General features: G+C 31.5%; 1 protein-coding gene across 1 annotated transcript; it reads right to left on the bottom strand.

The window, feature by feature from the left end:
• Positions 1-10791: 10791 nt before the first annotated feature.
• On the bottom strand, positions 10792-13892 carry LOC108342284 (GDSL esterase/lipase At4g10955). Its single transcript, XM_017580035.2, has 2 exons — positions 13605-13892; positions 10792-11990 (listed from the first exon to the last, which is right to left on the bottom strand). The coding sequence occupies exons 1-2, from the start codon at positions 13787-13789 to the stop codon at positions 10946-10948; spliced, it is 1230 nt and encodes a 409-aa protein (XP_017435524.1). The 5' UTR covers positions 13790-13892; the 3' UTR covers positions 10792-10945.
• Between the last annotated feature and the right edge of the window lie 495 nt (positions 13893-14387).

Raw genomic sequence — 14387 nt, 5'->3', positions numbered from 1 at the left:
GGTGGAAAAATAAGGTGGAGAAAAAATGGATAATAAAAAATGTTGATGGAGAAGATATAATAAAAAAATGTAAGTGGAATAATTAGAAAAGTTGATATATAAAATTAATATGGAAATGATGTGGAAAAAGTAAATGAAAAAGGTAGATGATGTGGAATGAGATGTGGAGGGTGATGTGGATAGTGATGTGGAGAGTGGGGTGTGATAAGAGAAAAGAGGTGGTGAGGAAGTAAAAAAGTAAGAGATTATTTTGGGTCATTGGATTAAGTGTTTAAAAGAAACTTTGGGGGTGCAAAAAGTAAAATAAATAATATTTTTCATTTGGGTTTTTTTATGCTTCTTTTATTTTTTTTTATTTTTTTTATTTTACACTCATGATGAAAAAAAAATAAATCTATTAGTCAATCCGGACGAAATTGGGTGTTGACAGATATTTTAAATGATGTATTGAGATATTATTATATATAATTAGATATTATGGCTAAATGATAATAATATATATTATTGATAGACTCATTATAATAAATTAGAATAAAATGTATTATTATAAGTGAGAAAGTATTAGAGATAGAGTTGAGTGGATTCATAAATATTAAGATATAGAGAAAAGGATGGTTTGATGCTTAGAAACCCTAGAAACTTTAAATCAAATACAGGAAACAGAGGAAGAAAGGAGATTGGCGTTTTGGGAGAAGAAGAGAGAACGATGGGGAACTCTTAATGTAAAGGAAGATTTGTGATGTTTTAGGGTTGTAAATAAAGCCTTATGATTGGCCAAGGTATGGGGACGCTTACCTTTATTTGTTTATGGTTGTATGTTATATGTGTTCTTGATTATATTGATTGGTAGTCCTTGTTTTGATAAATGTGTATATGATAATGATTATTTGTGGTTATTATTGGGTAAGAGTTTGTGTATGAATGGACATAAGACTTATGTAATTTTTGTATGAGTTTTCTCTTTGAATGTATTATGTATGGTTTGCTTGGTTATCCCAACAAAGGGTTTGATGCTAAGGGAGAACAAAGTTATGATGCTTGGGAATTTCCATGCAAATATATGTTGTAAGTGTTGGGTTATAGGGCTCTCTTCCTATGGGAAGAATAGGCCAAATAATGTGGACCATCATCTCTCACTTTGTTTTAGTGGAGATGGGTCAGATTACTAGGGCGCATTAGATTCATTTGAAGAGAGGAAAAAGCCAAGCGAGAGAGAAAGGAAGAGAAGAAGTCATTCCCGCATAACCTAAAACTTGGACTGATGTTTTAATTGTGTGAAATCGTTCACCGTTGGATCAAGTTGATTTTGGAACAGTGGGTTTCAAACGTATGGTTTGTAAGACCCATGAAAAAGAAAATATTTATAGTAGTAAATTTTATTATTTTATTAGTAATAATAATTTTAATGGATAGAAAAATGTAAATTTTGGATATAAAATTATAGTAATTTTAGAAGGAGAGGTTCAAATTTTTGGTACCTTATTTAGTAATTTTTTTAAATTGAATATTAAAAAGTGAATAGTAAATAGTAAAAAGTGAATAGTAAAAAATAAATTCTTAGCATTAGGATTCCTTAGCATGGAAGAAATTAGGATTTCTTAGTATGGAAGAAATTAGGATCAGATTTAACAAGTAAATGATTAAAATATTATTTTTTAAATAATATTAAAATAATAAATAATATTAAAATATTAATGAATAGTAAAAAATTTTTACCTATAAATAGCCATAGGAGGGAAGGGTATTTGGCACCAAGAAAAGAGGAATCAAGTGAGAGCTTGAGAAATAGAGAAGAAAGAGTTAGGGAGAAATTTTTAGTTGCAAGAAGAGTAGAGGTTCTGAAGGGTTTCAGGGAAACAAATTCGGAGCAGGAGATTAAGTCTGGAATAGAGGTAGGAGAGCTAATCCTTCTTGTATATGATTTTTATCCATGTGATGATAATGAATATGAGTTATGAGTATGTTAAAATTTTGGTAATGGTAGTTATCTATTCACTTATATAAATTTAGTTTTCATGATTATAATTTTCTTATTTTCGAGTTAGTATGGTAAAACTTTTCTTTTAATTATTTTGACCGTTGATTTAGCTAAAATTTTAATATATGAATCCTAAGACCTATTTCTTCACTTTGACCGTTTGGATTTATAATTAGAAGTTTGTACTTAGAGAAATAAATCCTGCATGTTTGAGTAAATTAATTACCCCTGTAGATCTGTTACTGAGTCATCTCGGTAAAATATATATTATGCCTTATTTGACCGTTAGATCAACTTGAAAATTTTATACATGATTCCTAAGATATATTAATACACTTTGACCGATCGGATTTTTAATTGAAAGTTTATGTTTGGAGAAAATAATTTTTAAGTTTTGAAAAATCTGATGAACACTATATTTCTGTTCTTAAGTTATCATGGTAAACATTTCATATATATTTCATTTACCGTTAGATTGAGCCGAAAATTTAGTATGTAATTCATAAGACATATTAAGTCATTTTGACCGTTCAGATTTGTAATTAAATGTCTGTGCTTAGGGAAATTAGTTCCGCATTTTGAGTATAACCAAAAACCACTTAAAATTCCGCACCTGAGTTACCTCGGTAAAACCTCAATATCTATCTATTTAACCGTTGGATCAACCTGAAATTTTAATATGTAGTTTATAACAAATAGTGAATTATTGTGACGATTCAGATTTAAAATCGGAGTTACAGATTTATAGATATTAATTTCGTATCTTCTCAGGGATCTCAATATTGCTTAATTTCTATTTTTTTTATATCTATATCAGATTTCGGTGTTAATATTATATGTTGTTGTTTAAATCTGTAAATAAGAAATTTGTTAAAAACTAGTTGATGAACGCTTTGGCTAAGGAAAGATTTGGTACTTAAGTTGTCCATTGTGACGCACCTCTCTTTCCTAGAAGTCTACTCGACAAGTTTTTAACTTAAATCCTATTGAACAGATTATGTACTGTTAAATTATTGTGTAATATATCTTGTTGGAATATATTCAGTTTGTATGATTTCTGAAATAATTGGATTTTATTAGATTTGAATTTATGCATCTGAACATGATTGTGAATTATAAGGATGTGATTTATGTGGAAAGTATGTGAATGTATGTGATATAGTCAATTTGTATGACTTTTGGGATGGATGGACGTGATGCATATTGGTGTATGCATTCTGATTTGGTGTTTGATGCATATTGGTGTATGCATTCTGATATGTTGTTGATGCATATTGGTGTATGCATTCTGATTTGGTGTTTGATGCATATTGGTGTATGCATTCTGATCTGTTGTTGATGCATATTGGTGTATGCATTCTGATTTGGTGTTTGATATATATTGATGTATGCAATGTGGTTTGGTGTGTAACTCATATTTGTTTATGTAATTTGATCTGGTAAAGTGAGCATAGTATGGTTTGGTATCGAGGTATGGTTATTGTATTGAATTGTTAGCTCACCCCTACTTGTTTGTGTTTTTGTGTTTGGGTATGTGCGATGATCGTATAATTCGTTATACGGGAGCAGATGAAGGAATGTCGTCTGAAACAATACCAATGAAGAAAGAGTTCGAAGAATAAGTTAGAAGAATTCAAGTTATATTTAGGAGTTTATAGTTGAAATCTGAGTTTAAAATATGTATATCAACTGTGAATTTTTAAGTGTGAGATTACGGGATGTTACCGTAAATGTAATGTTACAATATATAAATTATGAATTATTCAGTGTGAGATATTGGGATGTTACATTAATGGTATCAGAGCCAGGTTCGTCCTTAGGATGACCTCTGTGTTGTGGGTCTTCCGTGTCTTCTCTGTGAAGAATTGAGTCTAAATGGTATAATTTACCATTTCCTCCAAATCTAGATAGTAAAGTATTGTGTCTAACTACCATGACTTTTACCATAGATGATTTTTCTTTCTTAATTCTGAGGGTTTGAGGAAAGATATTACAATTAGTTAAAGCCTTCGAAAATAGGGAGATATAATACCAGAGTTTAGGTTTCAAAGGATGAGTGAAGATGTTAATGTTTAGAAGTAATGTTTTAAGAAGTTTTCGAGAACAAAATGAAGAGGTGAGATATCTTACGTTGCACAAGAAGAGTTGAGTTCAAAGGCTAGAATAAAAAGAGCTTTGGGAAAGCATTAGTGTAACAAGGTTAAAGGAATCAACCATGTTCTGTATATCAGTGGTGTGAGGAGTGAAATTATCCTACGAACTCATTATAAAACGTAATAACAATAATTCTCTGTGTGAACAGAGAAATAACCCACACCCAACCCAACCGTGAAACATGTAATATACTTAGCTTGGCAAGGGTTTGGGGAGTGAACTCATCTAGTTTTTAGTATGTGTACCGAATGAGAAAATTGAAATTAATTACTAGGGAATTACGATGCGTATATGTTTAACTATTTATGAATTATAAATTAATTAAGTAAATGAAGTCAATCTTTTGCTACTGGTTTTCACATGATATTATCTTTGATTATTAGTTTATGTGAAATTTACATATATTATGTCTAGTATACGACTGCTCATGATTTCATAATTCATATGATGAACATATACTGCTTGTTATTATTTTATGGTATAGCGATTCGTGGTTGTTTTGAGTGAACTTCAAATTTATAAACATGTTTGATGCATTCTCAACTATTATTTGTCATTTACTTGTGTAATTTATAATTTTAGGGTATAGGATTACGAGTTATAAAGCTAAAGTAATTCTGGATAGTGTACTAAATTATATTCGAATAGGTCTTAAAATTTTAAGTGTAGATACCAGTTAAGTGAATTAAGTAATAACTACCATTGCAAATTAAATCGGCTAAGACACATATAAAGATAATAAGAAGATGTTTAGACTAAATGAATCAAGGAAAAACATAAGATAATATTAATTTCATTATGAGAAAAAATATATATATATATCCATAAATAAAATAAAATTACAATAATAGATTTTTCTCCTAAGCCTTTGAGAATTTCACTTCTGTCTTAAGTCTTGTAAATACCCAAAATTAATACAACTCTTCCAGTATCCAAATTTACCTTAGTATAGACCGAGGGAGGAAGATTGAACATATAGAGAATTATTGCTGAAGAAACACCAATATGAGCAGAGTAAAAAAAAATCATTAACTAGAATATAAAACAAAGTAGATAAAGATCACAGTACATAAATAAAAATAAAATGTTCAAGTGTCGGCCACAAGTGACCGTTAAGAGGACAGTCCATAAAAATATAATAAATAAATAAAAATAGTCTCCTTAAGGAAACTATTGATCGGCGAACGACAATCTCAAAGAAAGCTCTGTGGAAGGGGCTTTGATGCGAAACGGCATGGGTTGAGTAACTTTCTCTTCTTCTTTATGTATAGCGGGGATGGGAAAGAGATCTAGGAGCCTTGGAGCATGTGGAATTACCTATGAAGGATCTCCGGTGGTGCAAAAATAATAGTAGTTAGAGATAAATAAATAAATAAAAAGCTAAAAATATAAAACTTTAAAATGGAAAGTGGTTACTTGGTGGCGATCTTAAGGTAAGCTCCGTCGAGGGAGCTCTGGTACGGAATGCAGGAGGCATAGGTGGAGGGATTTGTCGTTCATCTCTTTCGTCGTCGATGATGATCGGAATGGGGAACAGATTCAGCAGCTTCGGTGTCCTCATAACTACCCAGTCATATTCTTTCAACAAAATTTGTATGTTAATAATAGAAGAGGAAGAGAAAAATTCAATAAAAATAGAGATATGATCAGAATTCTTACCATACATGTATCGCGGCAGCAAAGAAAATATAGTGCCAGTAGGGTCTATCTCCGCTTGCATGCACCTGACCCGATTGCCATAGTTGTTGAACCAGCATTGCACGTTATATTCGCTGGCTTCTCCGAAAGTCCTTAGTCGAGACGCGATCTCGAAGACTTGGGATCTGCTTGGGTGTGTGACTCCATAATTGTATATGTTGGTCATCATCTTAATCTGATCATCAGTAGGACGCCACCGCTGACAGGTGGATCTCTCTATTTCCATTTTTTACTCCTCCTTCCTCTCGAAATATTCTAAAAAAAAAAATAATAATAATAATAAAAAAAAATATTAGATTCTTAGTTCAGTGTTTCTATATTTGTTTTTGTTTCCTTTTAGGTTTATTTTGTCCAGTCAGTCTTTGATGTTTCAGTGTCTAGTCTCAGATCTGTTTCACGGTCCTTGCAAAAGGGTCCTAAACGGATCTATGTCCAGTTGTCCTTGTCCATGTTGTTCATGTAAATTAAGTTTATGTGTTTATTTAGTTTTAAGTGGGGTACGTGGCGTTGTTCTACCCGATTGTCTCTACCATACCTTCAATTGAAGGGAGATTAACGTCTAGTTTCCAGCCTATATACCCCTTAAGTTTTACGACAGTTGTGTTTTAAGTGTTTTAAGTTTAGAAAAATGAGAAAATTTAAAAGGAGAAGAATACAGAAAAGCAAATAAAGCGGCAAAGGGAGGAAAGAAAGGAAAGAAGGAATGAGAAACTTAAAGGGGAGTAAGGAAAAAAAAAAAGGAAAGAAAGAAGGAAAGGGAGATCCAAGGTTCTGAGGACTTACCCGAAGTAGTAGGGCTTATAGAAGCTCGACGCATATCTCAGACGCTCCGAAGGCACACTGAGGCAGAGGCTCCGCGCAAATTCCAGACGCTCAGAGGAGAGAAATGAGTGAGAAAGAGAGGGACAGAGAGAGAGAGTGGGCAGTCAGAAATGTCGCTCGACGCGGAGGACTGGCCCTTTTATAGCCAAAATTTTCCCACTGTAGCTACAGTTCCGATCATTGCCACCGAAACTGTTGTCACAGTACCGGTCATCCTTCTTTCAAAAAAAAAAATTATTATAGGTTAGAGTACAAAGTTGGAATTATAGGTTAGAGTACAAAGTTTCAATATACTAAATTTATATTGAAATTATAGGTTAGAGTACAAAGTTGGAAGTTGGTAAATTGAAAGTTTTGAGCTATAAGTGATGATTTGGCATAAGTGGTTAGGTTACATAAATCTGGTATGGAAGTTAATGGTTGATTATTTTTGTTTTGTATTTAGGTGATGAGATTTTAAATTAAAAAGTTTTTGTAAAAGGAGGAGATTTTGGGTCTATTATTAAGTCAATTATGACTTAGGAATCTCAGTAGGTAGAAGTCGTATGTTGATTTTAGGAGAAAACCGTTAGAGTAATATCTTCTTGTTAGTAAGTTCAACCATGGGAGAAGCTCTTCGCACGAGGAAATTTCTCTTAAGCACATTAGTCAACATTCATTTAGTTTTAATGATACTTAACTAAGAAATAGTGTGTTAGATCTTTCTCACATTTTAGAAGTAGATGCGACTACAAACAAAGAAGATGTCTCATTAAAAGGGCAACCCATAAGTATAGAAAACCATCGAACATAATGACTTAGAGGAAAGATCATCAACTTAGTCAAAGTAGTTTGGGAAAGAAGAGTAAATGAATTTACAAGGAAATAAGGTGAAATAATCATAACCTTATTTTTATGTTGAATTTTCGAGGACGAAAATTTTTGTTGTTGGGGAGAATGTAAGACCCATGAAAAAGAAAATATTTACAGTAGTAAATTTTAGTATTTTATTAGTAATAATAATTTTAATGGATAGAAAAATGTAAATTTTGGATATAAAATTATAGTAATTTTAGAAGGAGAGGTTCAAATTTTTGGTACCTTATTTAGTAATTTTTTTTAAATTGAATATTAAAAAGTGAATAGTAAATAGTAAAAAGTGAATAGTAAAAAATAAATTCTTAGCATTAGGATTCCTTAGCATGGAAGAAATTAGGATTTCTTAGTAGGGAAGAAATTAGGATCAGATTTAATAAGTAAATGATTAAAATATTATTTTTTAAATAATATTAAAATAATAAATAATATTAAAATATTAATGAATAGTAAAATTTTTTTACCTATAAATAGCCATAGGAGGGAAGGGTATTTGGCACTAAGAAAAGAGGAATCAAGTGAGAGCTTGAGAAATAGAAAAGAAAGAGTTAGGGAGAAATTTTTAGTTGCAAGAAGAGTAGAGGTTCTGAAGGGTTTCAGGGAAACAAATTCGGAGCAGGAGATTAAGTCTGGAATAGAGGTAGGAGAGCTGATCCTTCTTGTATATGATTTTTATCCATGTGATGATAATGAATATGAGTTATGAGTATGTTAAAATTTTGGTAATGGTAGTTATCTATTCACTTATATAAATTTAGTTTTCATGATTATAATTTTCTTATTTTCGAGTTAGTATGGTAAAACTTTTCTTTTAATTATTTTGACCGTTGGATTTAACTAAATTTTAATATATGAATCCTAAGACCTATTTCTTCACTTTGACCGTTTGGATTTATAATTAGAAGTTTGTACTTAGAGAAATAAATCCTGCATGTTTGAGTAAATTAATTACCCCTGTAGATCTGTTACTGAGTCATCTCGGTAAAATATATATTATGACTTATTTGACCGTTAGATCAACTTGAAATTTTATACATGATTTCTAAGATATATTAATACACTTTGACCGATCGGATTTTTAATTGAAAGCTTATGTTTGGAGAAAATAATTTTTAAGTTTTGAAAAATCTGATGAACACTATATTTCTGTTCTTAAGTTATCATGGTAAAAATTTCATATATATTTCATTTACCGTTAGATTGAGCCCAAACTTTAGTATGTAATTCATAAGACATATTAAGTCATTTTGACCGTTCAGATTTGTAATTAAATGTCTGTGCTTAGGGAAATTAGTTCCGCATTTTGAGTATAACCAAAAACTACTTAAAATTCTGCACCTGAGTTACCTCGGTAAAACCTCAATATCTATCTAGTTAACCGTTGGATCAACCTGAAATTTTAATATGTAGTTTATAACAAATAGTGAATTATTGTGACGATTCAGATTTGAAATCGGAGTTACAGATTTATAGATATTAATTTCGTATCTTCTCAGGGATCTCAATATTGCTTAATTTCTATTTTTTTATATCTATATTAGATTTCGGTGTTAATATTATATGCTGTTGTTTAAATCTGTAAATAAGAAATTTGTTAAAAACTAGTTGATGAACTCTTTGGCTAAGGAAAGATTTGGTACTTAAGTTGTCCATTGTGACGCACCTCTCTTTCCTAGAAGTCTACTCGACAAGTTTTTAACTTAAATCCTATTGAACAGATTATGTACTGTTAAATTATTGTGTAATATATCTTGTTGGAATATATTCAGTTTGTATGATTTCTGAAATAATTGGATTTTATTAGATTTGAATTTATGCATCTGAACATGATTGTGAATTATAATGATGTGATTTATGTGGAAAGTATGTGAATGTATGTGATATAGTCAATTTGTATGACTTTTGGGATGGATGGACGTGATGCATATTGGTGTATGCATTCTGATTTGGTGTTTGATGCATATTGGTGTATGCATTCTGATATGTTGTTGATGCATATTGGTGTATGCATTCTGATTTGGTGTTTGATGCATATTGGTGTATGCATTCTGATCTATTGTTGATGCATATTGGTGTATGCATTCTGATTTGGTGTTTGATATATATTGATGTATGCAATGTGGTTTGGTGTGTAACTCATATTTGTTTATGTAATTTGATTTGGTAAAGTGAGCATAGTATGGTTTGGTATCGAGGTATGGTTATTGTATTGAATTGTTAGCTCACCCCTACTTGTTTGTGTTTTTGTGTTTGGGTATGTGCGATGATCGTATAATTCGTTATACGGGAGCAGATGAAGGAATGTCGTCTGAAACAATACCAATGAAGAAAGAGATCGAAGAATAAGTTAGAAGAATTCAAGTTATATTTAAGAGTTTATAGTTGAAATCTGAGTTTAAAATATATATATCAACTGTGAATTTTTAAGTGTGAGATTACGGGATGTTACCGTAAATGTAATGTTACAATATATAAATTATGAATTATTCAGTGTGAGATATTGGGATGTTACAAAAACAAATATGGTAAAATAAATTCAAAAATTTATATTCTAAAATGTATATTCCAAAATACAAAGAGTACAAATTTGTATTTCAAAATATATAATCTGATAGATTTTTGAATTACACAAATTTATAAGGCTATACGGAAAGAAATACCCCCCCAATTATGTGCAGTGTGGATTTCTGTTATCCTATACTCACCCAATACTTCTTTCTTTTCAAATACTGTAGATAAACTTTAGGACTACAAGTAAAATAAGACATTTATTAGGAGATAAAGAAAAAACATCTAATGATATTTTGTAGAAGAGAAACATTTTCGTAAAACAATGTTTCCTGAAAAAAAAAATTCTTCAAAATTTCCACACAACTTTCTCACATGAAAGGGTGAAAATCAAACTTTTCAGATGTAACATAAAAAAATTAATGAAAAAAAAATACAATGTTTTTCTTATTAAGTAAATCAATATTACGATAAGATAAAAAGTTTAATAAAATGATTTATCCCCCTATTTTAAAAAAGTTATATAAATATTTCCAGATATGTTTTCATCAACCAAACCAAAAGAACATAATTCCTAAGATTTATAATTTTCAAAAATCATATTATATTTTTCTACAAAAAAAATTCTCTTGAAATCGGTGACCGCGTAGTTTTGATTATGAAAACCAGTAACTAGTTTGATCAATAAAGGTACCACAAATAAATTTACTCCTATTTAATAATATTAAAAATGTAATTTAGTTATGAAATTGAACCAAATAATTTTGAATCATGAATTAGCTCTTCGATCACTATCTGAAGATTATAAGAAAGACAATGGTACAATCTGTTTGAAGGAAGATTATAAGAAAGCCTAAAGTATAATTAAGACCTAGAACTTATTTCACAAACATTGTTGTTACCTAGGTACTCACTTCTTCCAAACCATTGTTATCTGGGTGGTGTTCCCTGCATTACCTGCGAAGAAACATTAGTTGTTGTATACAATGATTTAAGCTGTCTGCTTATGAGTTTGCTATTCGCCTGCTGAAGTTGTGCATCACTAGACCACCACTGTTCCAAGGCATGAGCTTCATGAAACTTCTGCTTTTCCTTAGTCACCACAAACAACTTCGCTGCAACTTGTCCATGTCCATTTGTCGGACAAACATTCTCCTTGTCACCATCATTCTTCTCCTCTGAGCATTCAGGGTCTGTGTAAGAGCAACATATATAGTCACTGTTGTTTACATACAAATGAGGAACCCATTTTCCCACCCCAAAACCAGCATTCTTGAAGCTAGATAACCGTGGTATCCAACTCTTCAATCCTATGCTCACAGTCTTGTCTCCACCATTGCCAATACCTTGACCTTCTTCACTACTTGAAGAAGGAAGCATGGATTTAAGTTTCTTCCAAACCAACTCAGCCTTTTCCCCAAAGTTTCTCAGACTCATGGCCAGTGAAACAGAAGGTGGATTGAACAAATGTGTCTCCACATAAATGCCATCCTTTGCCAATGCTTTTCCCACTTGAAGAGCAAAACCAGCTCCCAATGAATGCCCTGCAATGCAAACATTGCTGCTTCCATATGTGTCTGAGACAGATTTTAGTACCTCCAGAGCTACCTTAAATCTGACAGAGCCCTTCAGGCTTTCCCAGGCTAGAAATCTAAGGTCATCTTCGATGTCTCTGCGCATTGTAGGGCTTTTGAGCAATGTTCCTCTTAGAGCTAAAACGGCTTTGGGGGCACCACTTGGTCTGATTAGAACTAAGTCAGCCATTGCTGCAGCTCTGTCCCATTCAAGTATTGCACCAAAAATGGATCCATCTCTTTCATCAATCAGTGTTTGAGTGAGTTTGTACTTGAAGGGAATCCACCAATTTGGAGCTAGAGCATTTTCTGGGCTTCTGTTCTCCTGTCTGTCAAGTTCAACCAGGTAAACTGCCTGTATAAAACAAGCAATCACAGTTCTTTTGTAATTTGCATCCTTCCTGCAAACAAACAAAATACTCGTCAGTACAAGGATTTGGGAAGCCTAAAACAAACTTAAAGTATAAAGAATAAGAGCTTTTTGAGGATTTTTATTTTCTTGAAAGTCTAAAACAATTATTACTAAACAATTTTTTTAAGGCCTTTTCTTCTTGAAGGCCTAAAGCAGTACTAAAAAGTATTGTTTAGGCCTTCTTTTCTTGGATGCCTAAAGCATGCTTAGGCCTTGATCCAGCCCTAAGTACACATACATTGCAACAATGTACTCTAACCCAGTATAGCTTGAAAGCTTTTCTATCAGGATCATAAGGTACTTTTGCTAGAGTTAATGGGAAATATGATACTCTCAGAGTTACAAGCATAGACCATACAGTGAAGAGTTTTATAGACGAGAAATAATGAATGAGAAAAAGATTATTGTTTTCAAATATTTGAAACTGAATTAGACATGACTAACAATTTATAGATGTTAAAGTAAACCATCTAATGTGATCGGTCCAATCCAATGAACCAAGTAATAACAATACCACACTCGCATCAGATCCATGTTCAGGTTATGAATTTTAGGTTCCATCTGGCTCTATGTTAGATCAATGAGTCAACGGGTCATTTTAAAAACAAAAGATAGAAATTTTTGATCTGGAAACTTTAAAAATAAAATATGTACTTTTAAAATGTAAGTTATCTTAGAGAAATCAAATTAGACATGATTTTTTTTTTTAATTTTCAGAATTTTCAAAATTTTAATATTAACCCAAAGTAAAGGGTGGCAAAATTAACCCATAAAAGAACAATATGTTATAGATTAAAATTAAAAATTCTAAATGGATAAATCAAGTCTTTGTCGATGACAATTCCTAATATTAATAAGCAATCATACTAATGTTATTGTTAATAATAATTTAGAAGAAATCCCCTAAATCAGGGTCCCAAAATTCTATTCCAATTACTTCTTAAGGAAAACAACTAAGAAATTGGGTATCAAAATGGAGATTTAAACATAAGGAATGAATGATAAGACCAAAAATTCTATACCAAATACTTCTTAATAAAGCAACTATGGGTGAATGTTATAAACAAACCAGTCCAACTTCGAAACAAATGAGGCCTTCCAAAGTAAGAAAATTAGGCCCTGATTAATACATAAAGCAAAGACCAATAAGGCAAATAAATGATCAAAATATAAGGAAACTAAAAGAATATACACATCAAACAATGAGATAGATGATCTCCAAGAAACATCTTGCTATGTTTGCCATTCGATGAAAATTCTCAGTCCAAAAGACTGAAATTCAAAACCCTTATGCTAAAATTTCAACATTTTCCATTTCATGATACTTCCTTCAGTCTCATACCCCAAAATTCAACTCACCACAAACCCGTTTTTAAACTTTGCAGGCTCTTGCTAAAAACTAAAATCCCATCACACCATTAGCTTCAAAGCAAATCAGACATCAAGAAAACATACGTTCGCGCTACAACCACACCCAGAAGCCAAGTTAAGGTTCAACCATTGGCCGAATGAGGCCAAAAAAACAAGAACCCCACATGCCAAAAAGATAAATTTATCTCAGATGCAGAATAATTAGAGGAAAACATGAAAAGGATATACCCACCAGCTAGAACTGATAAGGTCTCTCCAGTTAAGATTGGTCAAATTGCGAGGACCAGAGACATGAAAGGCGTGAGGGTGAGACGCTTCTTCCCCTTTTTGTTGAACCTCTTCATCTTTTTCTTGAACCACTTCCTTTGTTCCTTCGTCTTCTTCTTTGATCACTGGGATTGTCATTTGTCTGCTCATGATGATGCTGCAGAGAGAAAGAGAGAGAGAAGAGTGAAAAAGAGTGTCTTTCCTTTGTGGGAACTAGTTGTTTAAGAATCACCTATTGTTGTGCGTACAACAATAAAACAACAACAAAATTCAAAAACATTCACAATTCGGATCCCACTATGTAACGGTCATATTATTAACATTACCGCGGCCGTTTTTGTTCAACGGAATAATGAACGAGTGATGAAATGATTTTTTTTTTCTGTATGTGAGCTAATTTTCTATATTTTATGAAACAAATATTTTCTATGTAAGTAGCATTTATAATAACTAATTTTAATATATAAATTGTAGACTTGTAAATAAGTATTTTTTAAGTGCACGGAATATATTTTAAATTAATAACAGGAAATTTAAATTGTTGTAAAAGATTATTTTTGAGTATTGAAAATTATTCCATGAAAATAGAAGAATAATAATTACATGGAAATTGTAAAAATAAATTATATACATTTCATTATTGTGAAACAGATATAAGAGTTATAAGATGGTGAAAAAAATAAGAAATCATTTAGAAAAGAAAATTAGTAGGATATTCATTTAAACTAAATAAACAATAATTTTAAAG

This window comes from Vigna angularis, chromosome 6, assembly GCF_016808095.1.
Source record: "Vigna angularis cultivar LongXiaoDou No.4 chromosome 6, ASM1680809v1, whole genome shotgun sequence".
NCBI classification, from domain to species: Eukaryota; Viridiplantae; Streptophyta; class Magnoliopsida; order Fabales; family Fabaceae; genus Vigna; species Vigna angularis.
Note: the sequence above shows the minus strand (reverse complement) of the source record. Positions and strands in the feature narration are given on the sequence as shown.